Consider the following 18,129-nt stretch of genomic DNA (forward strand, 5'->3'; position numbering starts at 1 on the left):
TCATGAAAACAGTAAGGGAATCCTCACTCAGTCTCCTTGAATTGGCTTTCAGGTGGGCACTAACACGAGATTTGCTGGTCAAAATGATGTGTGGTGTCTGATGAGAATTAGAAGGCGTAGAATGAAGTAAAGGAATAAGAACAAAGTATAGGGTAAACTAGCTCATATTGGTTGTAAGTGCTTCTGGAAAGAAGGAACCCTTGCTGTCATTCCTGCCACTGATCTTTACTGTCACTTTTCCCACTTGGCTGAATTATGGATTTAAGACGCTCAGGAGTCTTGTTCTCTCTTCCCTTCTTACCCTCTGTGATAATGAAGAGGCAGAATCCAATGTCTACTCCTTTGCTCACTGGCATTGACAATGTCAAAAAGAATTGTCTGTGCCAAGAATTTATATACCACCTTCCCTTCTTACTAATAAGAATTCATTAAAACATTTTAAAGGACTCAGTCATTAAAATAACATTTTGCAACAAATGTTCTCATTTAGTAAGGACAGATTAAAAACTTTAGGTATAAATTTCTGGAGTTTTACATTTAAAGAATCATTAACACACCATGATTTTTCAAGAGCATTTCAAAATTCTGATTCATAGTGGCTATCTGTCCACTTAGAAAGACTAAGAGTTAAACAAATATTCACATCTTTTAGATTAAGTGCTGCAAATATACAGACAGTACTAAAATAATTTTTAAAATTAAATGCCACAATTTCTTACTGAAGTGGAAGATCATTTCAATTATTCAATAACATATCTATGTTTTGCGGTAATGCTATAGCTGCATTTAAGAAAACATTTAGAAATGTCAAGGTGAACAGTAGGGTTTAATGGCTAAAGAATTTCAGACTTGTAATAAAAGACATGTTTTCTTGTAAAACCTTCAGTTATAAGGTGCTTTTATAACCAAGTGCAAATAACTATGAAACCACTACAGCAGAAAACAAACCCATCCTTTGATTATGTCTTGTTTTTACTAAAAAATAATATTTCCTTTCCTGTTTGTGCCATCACTGTAATTGTCCCAGCCACATTTCTTGTACACTATTTATCTTTATCATTTTCATCTCTTTCTGTTATGATGAAAAGAGTAGCTTTGCTCTCGGTTACAGACAGCAGAAGAGTCCTTTAATCTGCTCCTAAGTTATACTTAAATGTTGCAAATAGAAGAAAATGATACAGGAAGTAATACATTTTGATCTCAGTGTTGTAATTCTCTGTATGGTACTCTGGTCAACCATAACATGGAATCAAGAAATCAAGATGTATTTTCTGACAGGAGTTCACCAAAGTTCAGCTTTTCATTTTTCCTGTACACACCCAGGTATGCCACAGAGAAGAAATTTAGAGAAGTCAGTTTTATTAATGTACATATCTATTTCAACATAACTTTTATCTACTAGGATTATATATTCTTAGTTAACAGCTCCTATAGGCTTCCTGTTTATGTTTATTTCTAACTAAACATAATTAAAACGTCTTTGTAATAGATCATTAATATTGTATTTCACAGACTAAAAATTATAAAAATGTTTTAAACTATAAATGAAGTCAACTATAATCTATTAATTGTGGGTAGATAAAACTTCCTGTAATCTATGTTAAATTTTACAGGCATTTTGTGTCATAGAAGTATAAATTTATGATAATTTCTCAATCAAATAACCAAGAAAAATAATTATGTAAAAATTTTTAAAAATGTGTAGTGCTAGACATTTCTGTGAAAAACCTCTTGTTGCATGGTATCAATGGCTTATTTATGGGATACAAGCAGATTTCTGGACAAGGTGGTATACTATCAAATTTTTCTTATTAGCTTTTCTTCCTGGGCAATAATTTTAGATTAACTTCTATACAGGCAGGTCCTAATTAAAGAAGAAACTGTAATTAGCTGCCTCATCTCAATCTTTGCCAACAGCAGGAAGAAGTCGTTGGAATCAAAACATAGTCTTACAGTAAGATGTCTTGTGTTCTCATGACTAGAGCAGCTCAAGGAAATAACAGAAACACAGACCAAAATTCCACTTGCAACTTGGATTACTTTAGTAAATGTTAACTCTGTGTTGCTTCTAAAGTGTTAAAATTTTCTATTTTTTTCTTTTTAATCTGAGAAACCTGAAGGTCACTCTGATATTAATACTCTTATGGAGAAAACAGCTATTAAAATAACCCTTGGGAATGTGTTCTTATAACAAAATAATTCTTTCAAATAAATGAGTGGGGATGTTCTACTGTCAATGAGGTTTTACTACATTAACAACCTCAGCTTTGATAATGGTCCCTAGAATAGCAGGTCTCTTTGCTTCTGTGCATTGTCAACCTGTATTATGAATCATTTAGACAAGTGAAATGTGTTTCCCAAAATGTAAGGTACTAAAAGTAGAACATTAATGATTATGTAAACATTGTACTTTTTCAACACATTTTAGCTTTTTAAAGTGTTCTAGAACAGAAACATTTGTTTATTTCTACTTTGAAAGGACTTCTTTGACAGGTTAAAAAGTGAAAAATGAAAATATATCCTTCAATTTGAAATTATATAAATAATCATTAGGGCAAATAGGTGCTCAAGCATTAGCACATATATTTTGCCTTCACACCATAAATTCAGGCTGTCTTGGTATATATTTTTTATTATATCGCTTGATTATTAACCTTTGACTACTAAATGTAAGCTACCTGTTTAGTCAGGGTTTGAACAATGGCTATGAAAATGGAATAGAATGTAGAAGGTGGCCTACAAAACAATTCTAATATAGTAGTTATTTTCAAAATAAAAATGTGCTTGTAAGTCCCTTGGATATAAGGATTCAAATTTTAACGTAGGGAACAAAAAGTGTAGTGATCAAATTAAATTTCAATTTAAAAACATTCTTTGGACATTTTTATATCACAAAACTTTTTTTAATTTTAAAAGAAGCATAATGCAGAATAAATTGGTTTAAATTTCTGGAAAATTAAAATCAGGATATAGCTTTGACTTCATCATATTCTAGAGGATATCTACATCTAGACTTTATGTCATACACCATGACTGTTGTCTACAGACATATACACACACACATATAAACAAACTCTTCAATGTATAAATATGGGTCTTTATAAAGGCCCACAAAGGATCCAGTGAAGTGCCACATGCCTATCAGTTTAATTCAAAACTCTAGCCCTTTATTTTTCATATTAGGAGCATAGTGTCAATGGAAAGTATCAAACAATTAGTGCTGTGGTGGTCAGGAAACTTCATTTATCACTGCAAGAGAATGCAGAATTCAGACAAATCTCAGTTTTTTTCTTGGTAGTGTAGTCATAATATGAATAGCACCTATAGAAGCTTCTATTTTGGGATGGTCTTTTTTGATATTCAATCATGTGCATTTCCAATACACACACGTGTGTGCATGTATACGTTCACACAGAATTTACATTGAGCTTAGATATGTGCTTATTAAAATAGCTATTTCTGAATGTTTGGTTCTTTCAAAAGTGCTTTTTACTTGTATATGTATTTATTATGCATTCATTCAAATTATTTATAAAGTTTTCTAGATATATGCAGTAAAAAAAAAAATCTGGGTTATAATTATCCCTATCACAGGAAATTAGGCAAATCATTTAGTCTTCTCCCTTTCTTTTTACTAATTTATTGTTATTACTAACTTTATCTTTTTAAAAAAATCTTCCTTATATTCCAGGGACTCTGTTTTAGGCAGCTAATCTTCTGTAAAGATTCATAATGCACTTTTTATAACTTTCACGTCTATGTTAAAAGTTTTTTTATGTAAGTATTCATTTTGTAGTCACCTGTCCCAACTAAGCTGTTATCTTCAAGGCCTTTCAACATGTCGATAACCTTCTTTTCCAAAATCCAGTAACTAATTCTCAGGTGTGCACTGTTTGGTAAATAAACCAAATTATTGTAGTATGAAAGATGAGTTAATTTTTTTAACATTTTTCTTAATTCATTTTAATGTTTTTTAAATTTATGCCTTTGAAATTAAATGTAGAGTTCTAATGTTTTCACTAGGGCTAGGGTAGTAAAACTTAAGTTTCCAAAGGATCACCTTTGGAAAGAAAAATTTAAAGGGAATGGTTCAGTTACGTAAGGGGACAATACTGTTGGTCACACACATGCGCACACACACACATACATACACACACTCACACACAGTGTTGCACATAGACTTTTCCTCAGAGTGTTGTTCTGCTTAACCAGAGGATTATTTAGACAATCTGCAAGGAAGCAATTGGAAATCAGCTTCCCAGCCTAACTTCTCAGTGTGAAGATTGCTATCATATGCAATAAAAAAATGTAACTTTCTAAAATCTATAGAAATTTTATTTATTGCTAAATTACGTTTGAAAATCAAGAAATAAAGTATATGTTAACTACTAACAAGCTGTTCTCTATTTCCCATACTCATTCTGAGATAGATAGGGAATGCCTAAATTTCATATTAATTAGAAACCAACTAACTTTATCACTGGCGAAAAATAAATTTTAAAGTCTCATTTTTTATCAAGGGAGGGGGCGGGGGTGGGGAGGGATGCGTGTTATTTTTTTACTGGACCTGCAGAGTTTATTGGTCTATCTTTATTATTTGAAAGACGATAAATTAACCTCCCCTTTGTGAATATATAGAAAATTCAAGATGAAACCATTTTCATGTTGATTAAATAGACTTATCAGCAATAAAATTAACCCAGGCTTCTCCCCTTGCTCCAGTCCCCAATGGGTAATCTGTCAAGAATTTTTGTCTTAAAACAAGAGGCATCTCAGTTTGGAGACTTTGAAGTCACGTTTACATTTTCTTGACTTGAGAGAGCTCTGCAAAATCATATATGAACTAGAACACTAAATAGTAGGGAAAACAGTTGTTGATTCTAATCCATCAGAAGTGAGAAAACAAAAGTTTGTTGCTAAGCCTTTGCTTTTGCTCATGGAAAATGTGCCAGTAGCTTGAGTGGTTAGAAAACTCATTGGGAACCTAAAGGATAACATGTTTGAAAACTTTTTTTCTCATGTTGCAGAGAAGAAAGCAAGGTACTGAAAGCAGCTTTCTGATTTGAAAGCCTGATGTCATCAATATGCTATTTTTGCTCTTTGCCAGGTTAACAGAATTTATTGCGGCAATTAATGCAAAACATATGTGCTGAAACACCCACGTGAAAAATATAATTGCCCCCAACTTAATTTGCTACCTTTCAAAACCCTGTTTTAGCTACCTTTTCTCAATGCCTCCACTTAAATAGAGTACAAGTGTTTTTATGAAAGAGGATATAAGTCTTTATAATTTATTTTCTCATCTTAAGTAATATATAAATTATCTTTTAAATAGAGGAAAGTTTCCATAGAAATTAAAGTCTACTTTTTAGGCCAAGTTCTACTTCCACCCATTACTGACCTTTATGACAATTCCAATAGTTAACTCACACTTCATTTTTATTATATAAAACTAAAAAAAAATCACATCCAGGTTATATTGATAATTGCCTCACAATCTCTGTGTATGGAATTCTTGACAAGAATCTTTCCAGGGTGAGGAAAGGAGTGTCTGAGTGTCAGGAAAGGAAGACAGAGGTAAGAATGCATGAAGAAAAAACATCACAGATCACATCTTTTATTCCTCTATCCACATCAAATTTTTTTTAATTCTTAGTGAGTCCCCAACCTGAGCAGATAATCATACTTTATGAGGGTAAACACTGCAGATTCAAAGTACTCTTTGAAGTACTTTTTTGAAAGTACTTTGAAGTCTGAGTTTTCACTCCAATACTGAGTATTTCTAAGATTTTTTTTTGCGAGTCAACAAGACACATTGGTATAGTCAGTAGGATTGAGGTTGAGAAGCTAGTGCTTTTCCTGAATAGGAGACCTCTTTAATTTACAGGCATTTGTGTACAGGAGAAAACATATGAGGTTAAAATCAGAAGACAGACAAGAGAGGGCCAGGCTCAGTTACTAATTTATTACGATGAGTTTACTTAGTTTCCTCAGTTGTAAAATGGGAGATGTCATAATACCTACTTTAGGGCGGCTTTAAGATTAAATGAGGTCCAGTAAGTACTCAATGACAATGTAAGGGAAAAATCTTTCCAACCAGTGGAACTCTGTGTAATTGTTATCTGATTACTGAGCATGACACTGAAGCCATATTTAGTCTTGGAATGCCCTGGATTCAACAATTCTATCTTTTATGAAAAACACTAAAGTTTTGATGACCACACAAACATCAGCATCATACAACTACTAACCTACCTCGGTAATACCGCTCCCAGAAACCCTTCCTGGCCCATTCCAGGTTTACTCCCAAAATCAGAAGAGGGAAAATCCTGTTTTAATAAAAAAACGGTGCCAATCAAATATGGGGCTGTGGGGAAAACAGAACACTTTCGATTGTGCACGGGGTGGGGAGGGGGTTTGTAGAACATGCCCCTTAGCTCTCCCGAGGGACCTAACAGGTGGCATCAGTAGATGGTCTTAAAGAAAACTGAAAAAAAAAAAAAAAAGTTCTTCATTTTCGTCTGGAGGGACATCTTTTGAAAATTCAAGAAATAGCAAAGGGGTCGGGAAACACAGCAGCAAGCAGGACAATGGACGTCTCAGGCTCGTCCCAACCGAGCGGGCAGGGTACGAGGCGCTTTCCCAACTCTCCAGGGAATTCTGTGAACCCTGGAGAACCCTGTCCCCCTCCTGCACCTGTCACCTCGCGGGGCCGGAAGTTAGGAGGACAGACCGCGCCAACTATAGACGCCAAGCTGCAAAGACTGCCAGCTATGGAGGGAGGTGGGGAGTTGAGGGTGGGGGCGACAGAGACCTCGGGTCAGAGCCCGTTGTGAAGGTCGGGACTTGCCTGGCGCGTCCGAGCCGCTCGCGCTCTCCGCAGGTAAGGAGAGTCCAGGTGCTGCGGAGGACGCCGCCTCTCCGAGCGCTGGCAGCTCCGTGGCCGCAGGCAGAGGGCGCACGTTTACCTCTGGCCCGCCCCGCCTACGCCCGGCGCTAGTTTCCGCCGAACTTGGCGCCCTCGCGCTCCCCTGGCTCCAGCCTCCGCCCCGGCGGAGAGCGTCCGGCGCCGGCCGCCGGCAAGAAGGCGGCCGCCGCAGGGGCTCCGCGCGTGCTCGCCGCCCGCCGCCCGCGGGAGGCCGCGCTGGCTCGCAGCGCCCGGGCAGCGCGCTTTGGCCGCCGGGCTGGGAGACGCTCGCGCACAAAGAACCACCGAACCCCGAGGGCTGAGCTGAGCTGGGGGACGTGGACCCGGAGATGGGCTTTTCTGATCCGATCTTGAATCCGATGAGGAGTGAAAAGTAGTGAATTGTTGGAAGACTCCGTTTTCCCGCCGCACCTATGAGCCTGGTCCCGGCGGCGGAGGAGAGTTTGAGGTTAAGATGCCCTGGTGGTGGGTGTGGTGGCCGCGAGGGCGCCTGCTCAACCCTCGGTTGCCACATCCCTGGAATTCCCCGTAAAGCTCTGTTTCGTGCTAAAATTTCTCAGGGCACACTTTTGGAATTTAATCAGTATTGCATTATCAAATGTGCGAGGTGTGATGCGAAGGAAGAGAAGCGCCATCATACCTCCTGTGGCCGCCCCAGTTCATGGCTAAGGTTATTCACAAGTTTATTTGTACAGTGCTGCCACTTGTTTTCCCCCTCAATCCTCGCCTATTATTCTGACTTCACCATGTTGGTTTGGATTATGTGGATTTTCACCCTCTGCTTTGACTGGAACAGCAGGACATGGTTTAAAAATGAAGGGAGGGAGGGGGTTCCCTACTCAGGGCTTCCAGTTTAATAACATCACTCCAAGTTGGAGGCTTTACTGCTGAACTGGTTTTGATTCCATCCATCCTCCACATGCATAGGCCCAGGCTTCCAAAGGGGTTTGGCTTACACTCTCAAAACTTTCCTAGACAAAATATTTTCTTCAGGGGAAAAATCAAAAGCGTGTAAACTTGAGAGGAGAAACAAAAGCACGCAACGCCCCCCCAAACCCGCACCCCGCCCCAAACACACACCCTTTTGTGTGTGTGCAGGTTTTTAGAGATCTACTAAAAATTGATTAGCCAGATGTTTGACGTGATAAATATTTTTCTTTTAAGCAAAAGACAAATATTATCATTGGTTTTAGAATCTTTGCATTTCTCTACTTCTCCATCTTTCTAAACGACTTTTTTTCTTTTCTCTTGCAAAGACGTTTTTTCTCTTTGTAATCCACCACCTTTTTTTTTTTTTTTTTAATTTCACATAAAGCTGGTAGGAGGCAAACTAAAACTTGCTGACTTTCAGACTTTTCCAAGAGGAAAACTTCTGCCAGAGTCCAAGAACTACCTGATTCTAGGGAGCTGGTAACAGACACAGAGAGTGAAATCAAGGGGTGCACATGTGCCCACACCCTGATTTCCAGGAGGGGTGTCTGCCTAGATTGATTTGTGTCTTGGAATCCTTTGCATTTTATAAACGTCCAAGAATGTTTTTATTTCTAAAGTCATTACAGAAGAATTAAGGTTTTCAAATTTCTTAGAAATAAATTTCGAATCCTGGTTTTCAGTATACCTGGATGAATAATATAATGAACGTTTTACACCACCAGTCATCCCTTTATTTGAAAAATCTGTGGAAAGCTACTTGTGCACTTGGTAAAAGCCCTGCTCTGACCCTCCCTGGTGATAAAATCCAGATCTCTGAAAACAGAATCAAAAAGGGGGCACCTGCATCTATTTTTCTAAATCTTTTATCAAACAGGAATTAAAAGAACAAGATTTATTAAAAGTTTTAAAGACAAGTGTGTAAAAAATAAAGTTGAGGATCTTCACAGAAAATGATTTGCAAAACAGTGTTTTTCCAAGAAATACATATTTCTCCTTCCATCTAGTATTTACGCCAAACAAAATCATTGGAAAATGACTAAAATCAAAGGTAACCCACATCACAGATCTACTAGTAAGTAAACGTCTGTAAGAACTTATCGAGTTTTGATGATTTGTGGAAAGTTGTATTAATATTTTCTTGAAGATTTTATGACTTGGAGAATGTAACTCTCAAGAACAGTTCTTGCTGTTTCCATTTGTGTTGAAGTTAGTAAATCAAATATACTGTGGAAATATGTTTTGCCTCTAAAAATCCTTTGCATATGTAACTGATTATTTGATGTTTAAAAATTGCATGTATTTTATTTCAGAAAAAAATCCAGAGTTTCAGAAACAATTTTAACATTTAGGGATCTTCATAAAGAAAGTTATTTTGAGAAACTATTAAAAGTGAAGGACTCTTAAAGAACACACCAAAATTTGAATATTAAAATGTGGATAATATATAGACACGATAAAGAATCTTATTAAGTCTTTTCTTTAAAGATAATAAGTTTCTTATGAATCAAGGTGAAACTACTAAATTGTTTATAAAAGCAAAGAGTAAACCATAATTATATTCAAGTAATAAAAATCTTCACATGAAACTCCCTAAATCTACTACACAATGTTAAAAAAATACCTTTAAGTTCTGATTGTACACAACGTTTTGTTTAAAATGTTTGTGTTCATTTTATGTACTTTTCATTGTAGATCCCAATTACTAGTGTTTCATGGGAAAGACAACTTTATATAAAATGCAACCATAATCTTCCACGGGGTAATGTTGTTTTGTTATATGTAGTTTCCCTTTTATGGTTCCAGTTGCTTCTGAGTTATAAACATATTCAATTGACTTTATATCTTGAAATGGGTAGAGAAATCATATTAACTACAGTACCAATAATAAGAAAGTATAAAATTGAATCTGTTCATAGTTACGATGAAGCTGGTTTGTCCTTATAAATCTATTGTTATTGCAAGAATATTTACTATTTAAGAGTTTTTAATTTCTCATTTATCACAAGGACAAGAATGGCGTGATATATAAAACATAAGAGTAAGGAGAATGGGGTATCCAAGTGGACATTTCCCTACTTGAATTATTATTATCAATATTAGTCTTTAGGAAGATATAGATTCAGAATGAATTAATTTCATGATAGATTTTGAGAGGTTGCAAGAAGTTTCTTTCCGGCACAATCAAAATATTATCGTAGCAATTCAGGTTGTCAGTAAAAGCTTAAACAAATTTGCTGATAATCCTGTTAATGACCTAGGTCAAGTGTTAACTGTTGTGGGTTATAAAATAGTGAAATTAAGGTTTCTCCTACCTCCAGGCAAATAGCAAAGTTATAACTGTTGGGGGGAAGTAGGGGCGAGCTATTAGGAAAGCTATTAAATTACAAAAATGTATAATGCATTCAATTATTTAGTCTAGAATGATAAAATGCTATTAAAAGCAAATGTAAACTCTCTTTAAAAAAAACTATAAAGGTGATATGACAGCTTAGTTCTCTATTAATATTTCAACCACAATGTATTATTATTTGAGGATAAGTGTTTATACATGAAAATGATGCCAAGTCATACTGATTTTTAAAAAGGGAAAAATCTATTATTTAAATGTTTATTGTCTCCATCGTTTGCTTAATATTCAAAGGGAAGCATACAGTGTTCATCTCTAAGTTTTACTTTTAAGCTTTAAACGATCACATAGTATCCTTTTGTACTTAAGTGACTTACGTTCAGTGAAATACATTTCATATAGTGTGCCTACCACTCCAATAAAAGTCTCCCAAAAAAAGTAGTATATATATGAAGATTGAATTTTATTCACTTTAATTTTGAAAACTGGTTTCCAGTGTAAAGGACTCTATAGGTAAATGTTAATCTAAATTATAAACACTTTTGGATAGAAAAATGATTTAGTATATTATGTACTGATGAATAAGCAGTGCATTCTGCCTCAGAAAGCTTCAAATGTAGAAGTGTCTAAAGAGATTACTTTATCCACTGCTAAAAGAGATTAAACAAACAACAGTCAATTCTTTACTTTATATCAAGTTTTAACCTCTTTGTAAAGTTATTTTTATTTAACATTATCATCATCCATCTGGGATGGGAACAGGGAGCAAATATATAAACTCTTCTAATAATACATAATGTAACAATCCTATTTTGTCATGAAAAGTAGTTGATTTCCCATGGAAGTCTTTTCTTAGTGTGTCATGTAAACAGACCTGGTAAGATTTTAATAAAGTTCCCTTCAGCTTTTGTAAAGTTTCTATTTAAGTATATAGGCCAATTCTTGATTTAAGTAATCATCAAAATTATAAATAATTATCATCAAAGAAGCCAGTCATAGAAAGTATCATCTGGAATCATTTTCTTGAAGGCATATTAGAAAGTTATCTGTAACCGGATTAATAAAAGGAAAGTTCATACTAAACTTTTTTTCTAAGTATTTTTCTCTTATCATGGACCCATGGCATTTCAAAATTGATTATCAATTCCCAAATTTAAAAAAAAAGTCACACAATGGCACATTTCCTAGCAATTAACTCAGTGGTTAGGTTTTTGTTCTCTTTTAGTTCTATCATGACTATCTTCATAATAGATTGCAAAATAAATTCTAGTAAATTTCTAGTAAATTTTCTATAGTGTTGAAATATAATTTTTAACATATCATTTTAAATACAACCTAGTATTTTGTATTTCAGTTCTCAAAATTTATATTAGAAACCTTTATTAATGAGATTCATTTTATCATTATTCCTTCCACCCAATATATGAATTTTCATAAGCATTGCTTTTTATTCAAATGACATTGTTAGAAGAATTGCATAGAAATCTTGGCACATACTTGGATTTTTCACTTTTCATGTTGTTCAACTCTACTACTATGTCCCAAGCTATTGCATTAATATTTGAAATCTTACTCAAATATTACCCAAGTTAAGTCATTCATTTTACATTTTGTTTCAAAGCTTCCCTTCATGACCTCAGAAGAGAAAGGAGACTACCATAGGACGTGATCTGGAAAGAATAATCCCACAAACAATGGATAGATAAACTTTTGCCCAAGCAAATTAAATGTAATTATGTCAGCTTTCTGAATATATTCACCTTTTTATATACATATTGTCAATGTGTATCTGCCTGTATAATAATATGCATTATATACCCAAATATACATAAGGTGTGGCTTAAAAGCAATTTGCATTTGATAATTCCTATTTCATTAAATTAATATTCATTAATTTTATGTAAGTGTCAATAAGTTTAAAAGGCCTTTTTTTTTCTTGCAATTTACTGAAAGGTTACATTTTGCACACAAATAATGACTCTCATTAATGACTCGCTATATCCCTGTGCATTATTAATTCACTACAATCCATTATCTAAATAGTTTATAAATATTCCATCTGGAGAAATACAATTTATCATAGCAATATGGGAATAATATTACTGTTTTCTACTATTATCAATACTTTAATATTTTCAAAGAAACAAAAAGAATAAACACTAATTTTAACATACTTATATGTTACTCATTATACAGATAACTACGCTTGCCTTTCATTCATAAAAAATGATTGACCATTACTTTCAAATAAACATTTTAATTTGATTTGTAAAAAAATAGTCACTTGAAGGTAAGATAATTTCTTGATCCTTTTATTTTAGAATTTTTAATTTCCCAATAAAAAAAGACAAAAAATTTAATGAAATCTGCCAAGTTGATAAAAGCAGTCACTAAGGAAAGAATGAAATTAAACTGCTCTATTAGCAGTGAAAGTAGGTCACCAAATATGAGAGGCAGTTTTTATATTTAATTAAAAAGTTTCTAAATATTTTTGAGTTTTTACTTGTGTTTTTAAAAAATAATATATACAATATACAACGGTACTGGCTTGCCAATATATTTTTTAGTTAGTGACATAACATAAAATGTAGCATTTGCACATCAACTTCTCAGTATTGCTAAATTGCTAAATATTGTTATAAGTTCAAAATGATTAAGAGGAAATCAAAGTTGTAAGTGTTGCTTGAAAGCAATCAATTATTCAGAAAAGTTTTTCTTAAGAGTTAGCGATTATATTCACAAATCATTAGGAATAGATCATAAAAGGTATACAGGAAAAAGGCAATGTCTCTATTAAGCACAAAATCTTATAGGAAACATTGGTGTCCTTAATATTAGGTTTGCACTTTAATCCATTGAAAAGGGATGAATGCCCATTAGGAGGAAAATAAATAACCCAGCACTAAGGAAATACCCTTTGCTGCATATGAACATTCTTTCTTAATTTGCTGTTCAGTTATTTACTACACCTACCCAGGAGTTTTCACTATTCATTAAATACATTCTCCTATTCGTATATAAGCCCTTAAACAAAGAAAATCCAATCTCAGCTTATTGTAATTCCTGCAAATATTACTTATGTTAACGTGGCATATGCTGCTCATTAGAACCTGTACCACAGAGCAAACCACCGCCTGGCGGGATACACATCACTTCAATACAGCAGTTGCAACATAAACACACACACACACACTCACACACACACACACACACACACACACACACACACACATCTCCGCTTCAACAAACTCTGATTTCGCTTTAGCCCATTCTTAAATGCCATGATCCTAAGTTGGAACAACCTGTCATTACCTTTAAACATACTAAAGAATCTAGAGAGGAGGGTGGAATATTCTTTTAAACTTCTCAGAGTACTACATGGTCATAATTAGGAAATAAAATACTGCCATGACTATTTGGCAATTAACATACCGGGTTGTAAAACTGGAGGATTTTTCTTTCTTTCTGCTTAAAATTGGCAAACAAGATAATTGCTTGAATTGGTATCAGATTTAAAACACATTTTAGGTTTAGGCAATCCAAAATTATCTCTTAGAGTGTTTTAGAAGACAGCCGAAAATAAAAGCACCTCTTTAGTTTACTCTGAGAGCAAACTGCTTTATTCGGAGGGACCTCGAAGACCTGAAAAGGCTTCGGTGAGAACGTGCTTGGAAGAGCGTTAGCCCCGCGGGGCAGGGCTGTGCGCGTCGCTGTACCTGGCTTACCTTCATTGGAAGGTTGGAGAATCAGTTCCCCGAAGCAACTGAGAACAGAGCAGCTGAGAAGGAGGAGGATGGAGAGGTGACAATCCATGTTGCTGGTGCAGAGGGCAGTGAGAGGAGCATATCTCCATGAAGCATGCCACTGATGTGAGGGGGAGCGCTCTGATTGCTGGAGAAGTTACCATGCTCCGCTCGCAGGCTGATGTCAAGTTTGACACTGGAGATAAGGAGGAGTCTGGCTGCCTTTCCTCGAACCTCGCTCAGGGACATCCCTGGGTCCTAGTGCCGTCGGAAGCGAGCGCTGAAGAAGAACAGGACAGCGCGCGGGGTCTCGCAGACAGCTCTGAAGCACAGAGCTGGGGCGGAAGGGGGTGGGGGTCGCGGGCGTCACCAAAGGCGCAGGAAATCCCGGAGTTATGATGGTGCGGTGGTGGAGGGTAGCGGTGGGGAGAGAAAAACACCCCCTCCTTATTTTCAATGGAAAGCAGCTATTTTATTGTTTGCAGTACATGCTCTTGTAGGTTAATCCCCTGAAGAAACCAGAAACCCTGCTAGAGTGTCATATGGCAGAGTGAATGGAAAAGAAACTGAAATGCCAGAGAAATGTTTGTTATTAAAAGAACAGGAGCCCTTCATTTAAAAGAAAAGATTGTTGATTGTATTCAAAGGAAAATTGGGATTATTCTTTCACTGTGTTCAGTGGGATCATAACTCTTCGCAAGCCCTTTCTGGTGCAGAAAGACACTAATACGCACCCCAGATCAGAAAGTCTCTTCACTTCTACACCAAGTGGTGTCAGGACTTTTTAAAGAGATTTGGCACAGGATTTCCGTGTGCATAAAGTGCACTTTGGTTTTCCAAACTAGGAAGTAACCTTCAGCATCCAAAGGAAGTGAGCACACCCAGCCCTAGGAATAGCTGCAGGTCAGCACGCATCCCTTGTTCTATGCTGTGGGTATAAATAAGAGTAATAGAAGTCAAGCCTGAAGTTCTTGACAGCGCGCCACTACCCTCCCTCCTTCACTATCTAGCATTCGGATCTCTGAGTTCTGTGAGATAAACAATGCATAATTCACAGCTTCCCATTTAGCTTTCCAGCCACTTCCAATCTGATAATAGTTGGAAGCTGTTCTTTAGCATTCCAAATCCAAAGACTAAATAATAGTGTCCTTACACTTTCTCACTTACTTTACACCATGGTTATAAATGGTTTCTCTTATTTCCAGTTCCCTTGCTGGACAACATAATTGCAATCTATTTCAGCCAAATAATTTTGTAATTTCTATTTTGAGAACTATTCTTGCGTATCTTTAAAATATTCCCCAGAAAATGATCACTCAAATATCCTCCCGCTCATCAATCTTTTCCTATTCTAAACAGAAAACAAGACTCTTACATTCCTTGCACAACTCTGGAAAGTAAAGGTAAGTTGACAGCTGTAAGATCAGTGATCAATTTTAGAGCTTTAAGTTGTGGAATCTAAATAAGGATTTGAAAGGCCTAGCTAATAAGTATTCTTTTCACAAACACTATGTTTTTAATGAGAGAACATGATTTTCACATGAATTTAAATAAGTGGCTCCTGATACTAGTTTGTCTGCTGGGATCAACGGTTGGGGGTGGGTGGGTAGAGGAAGCCAGGAAAAAAGAGTGACTGCTAACTTTTTGTGTGTGTGCCTTGTTACTTTGTATCTCTAACTTCTTCCCACATTATGTCACCAGAGGCTGTAGAACCCCCTTCAAGTGCCAAGTCTGTCAGAATTGAAAATAATGACAGGTACTGAACAGAAGATTCAGATAGTGGTGACTCTGGCACTTTTTAAAGTTCCAACACAATTTTAGTCTTTCCATTGTTCTAGGTTCAGATAAATTTTTTCTGAAACTTGAAAGAAAATAAAGCCTTATTTGGAAGTGACAAAATTTTAAAACATTTTGGAAAAACATGGCAATGTGCTGATATTCACGTATACTGGCTTCCCCTTACACTACTTCTCTTTTCACAATTAAACCGCTTATCACTGTGGAAAGAGGCATTCATGTTTGAAAGAAGCTACAATAGTGTGAAAATAAGTAAAAAGCAATTCCTGGCCTGGGAATAGAAAGTAAATAATATAGGATCTCTCAATTATAGACTCTCTAGCTCAAGAGACATTGGACAACAAGAAGTTTCCATAATCTGAATGCCATTTTGAATAGATGTGAAAAAGAATGATGTCAGCAAACATAGGGGTGCAAGGAATTTAGCCAAAGTAGTAGTAGGAGGGATAGAGGTGTGGGCAGCCAATTCAGGGAAAGCCTCATCAAAAAAGTAATAACTGAGTTGTAGTTTGAAGGATGAGTAGGAGTTCGCTAATTGGAGAATGGTTTGGAAGGCACTGCAGGCAAGCAGATGGAACATAAACAAAATCATAATAGTTTCCAAGTCAGGGCAAAAGAAAGCATCTGACATGTATAGAGCAAAGAGCATATGTGGTACCAAAAGGGCTAGGATACAGGAAAGAGAAGAGGAGGGGGGACAGAGTGGTAGGAGATGTTCCCTGAAAGGCAGATTGGAAACTGCAGAAATTTCTATGCCACATGTCAATGATTTTACAATATATTCTAGATGAAAGAGGGACATAAAAAGCGTTTCAGCAAGTAAGAACTTGATCATATCTGGGTTTTAGGAAAAAAATTTACTGATAGCATTCAGCATCTCCACCTGTTGTATAGGGTCCGCCTGCTATTGAAGTACCTGGAATACTTATTAAAAGTGCACATCCCCTGCACATTGTTAGAGCTTGGATTTGAGGCCACTGGCCAATGAACTCACAAGTGTAGGTAGTGTGCTACCTGAGGGGCAAGTTTTTCGCTAACACCACAAGGGTCTCTGGCCCCATGAGTGGAGTTTGATAGTAATACTTGCTACAAATGTATGATTTTAATGTATGAAAGCTTTAAGGAGAGATGAAAAAACATTTTTAAAATGGCCTGTGTTTTCTTCTGCTTTTCTCCATTATTTCTCACTTAGGACCTCTCAGGCATTTCTGTTTTCAGACTAACTTGATGTATCCTGTTGTAAGATCCTAAAAAGGGAGCTCACTCAGTGGGTCTGATGTGGTGGATGCTTGCCCGGGAAGTTCTGCGCATGCGCGGCACCATCTCCTGTGAACACCCATGGGAGGTCATGCCTGATCTCTACTTCTACAGAGATCCTGAAGAGATTGAAAAGGAAGAGCAGGCGGCAGCTGAGAAAGCTGTGACCAAGGAGGAATTTCAGGGTGAATGGACTGCTCTAGCTCCTGAGTTCACTGCTACTCAGCCTGAGGTGGCAGACTGGTCCGAAGGTGTACAGGTGCCCTCTGTGCCTATTCAGCAGTTCCCCACTGACTGGAGTGCTCAGCCCGCCACTGAAGAATGCTCTGCAGCTCCCACTGCTCTGGCCACTGAGTGGGTAGGAACAACCACTGAGTGGTCTTAAACTGTTCTTCCACAAACTCCTAAAATGGAAATAGGTTGACGGAAAATAAACAGTTTCTAAAAAAAAAAAAAAAAAGTGCACACCCCTTCTGCCCACCACAGGCTCATGGAATCTGAATCTCTGAGGTTGGGACCCAAGAACTTGCAACTTGACAAGCTCTGCAGGTAATCCTTTTGATCCCTGACATTTGAGAACCACTGCTGAATGTGAAGGAGGGAAAATCAGAGGCAGAATGGTGAGATTTGAAGCCATTTTAAAATAACTAATAAGGAACTGAACTAGAATCCATCTGACAGAAAGAAGGAAGATACATGATGAAATTAAAATACACGTTTGAGGTGAAACAAACTATATACCCCAAAGGAAAAAACTGGATTTTGGGGGCTGAGGAAGAGGGAGATGACTAAGACATTTGCAATATTTAATTCCCCTCATTGTTCAGTTCAACAGAAGGTGAGTGCCTAACATGTGCTTAATCATGTGCTAGACACTGAGGTCAAAAACATGAATAAGAGGGCCCTTTAAAATAATTCAGAATCACAGCAAGAAATTATGCAAGTGTTAGATAGAGTTGCATGTAGAGTATTTTCATAGTACAACGTGGAGGGGTGGGGGTATCTCAAGTTAGGAATTAAAGGGAAATTCCTTGGAATAGATGGCAATTGAGCGGCACCTGGATAGATGTGTTTTAAAGAACAGAGTTCGGAGAAGAGAGATTAAACATGAAAAGCATGCTTTT

General features: G+C 36.5%; 2 protein-coding genes and 1 non-coding gene across 5 annotated transcripts in view; 2 read left to right on the plus strand and 1 right to left on the minus strand.

Moving 5' to 3' along the window:
- The window catches only part of EPHA3 (EPH receptor A3), a 365,584-nt gene extending 351,458 nt beyond the window's left edge, over nucleotides 1-14,126 (minus strand). For all 3 annotated transcript variants that reach the window (XM_057545924.1, XM_057545923.1, XM_057545922.1), the window contains exon 1: nucleotides 13,934-14,126. In XM_057545924.1, coding sequence (XP_057401907.1) covers nucleotides 13,934-14,021 — 88 coding nt within the window. In that variant the 5' untranslated portion in view covers nucleotides 14,022-14,126. The remainder of the gene's footprint in view (nucleotides 1-13,933) is intronic.
- Nucleotides 14,127-16,692: 2,566 nt separating this feature from the next.
- Nucleotides 16,693-16,842, plus strand: LOC114236062 (small nucleolar RNA SNORA62/SNORA6 family). The gene has a single exon (XR_003622099.1). It is a non-coding gene; the product is annotated as a small nucleolar RNA SNORA62/SNORA6 family (small nucleolar RNA).
- A 164-nt stretch (nucleotides 16,843-17,006) lies between these two features.
- On the plus strand, nucleotides 17,007-17,390 carry LOC102997808 (40S ribosomal protein SA-like). Its single transcript, XM_057545986.1, has one exon. The coding sequence runs from the start codon at nucleotides 17,025-17,027 to the stop codon at nucleotides 17,388-17,390; it is 366 nt and encodes a 121-aa protein (XP_057401969.1). The 5' UTR covers nucleotides 17,007-17,024.
- The last annotated feature ends 739 nt before the right edge of the window (nucleotides 17,391-18,129 follow it).

This window comes from Balaenoptera acutorostrata, chromosome 4 (genome assembly GCF_949987535.1).
Source record: "Balaenoptera acutorostrata chromosome 4, mBalAcu1.1, whole genome shotgun sequence".
Lineage (NCBI taxonomy): Eukaryota > Metazoa > Chordata > Mammalia > Artiodactyla > Balaenopteridae > Balaenoptera > Balaenoptera acutorostrata.

Excerpts from the sequence above, each read along its gene's own strand:
- LOC102997808 (XM_057545986.1), top strand. The coding sequence starts at position 17,025 with ATGTGGTGGATGCTTGCCCGGGAAGTTCTGCGCATGCGCGGCACCATC.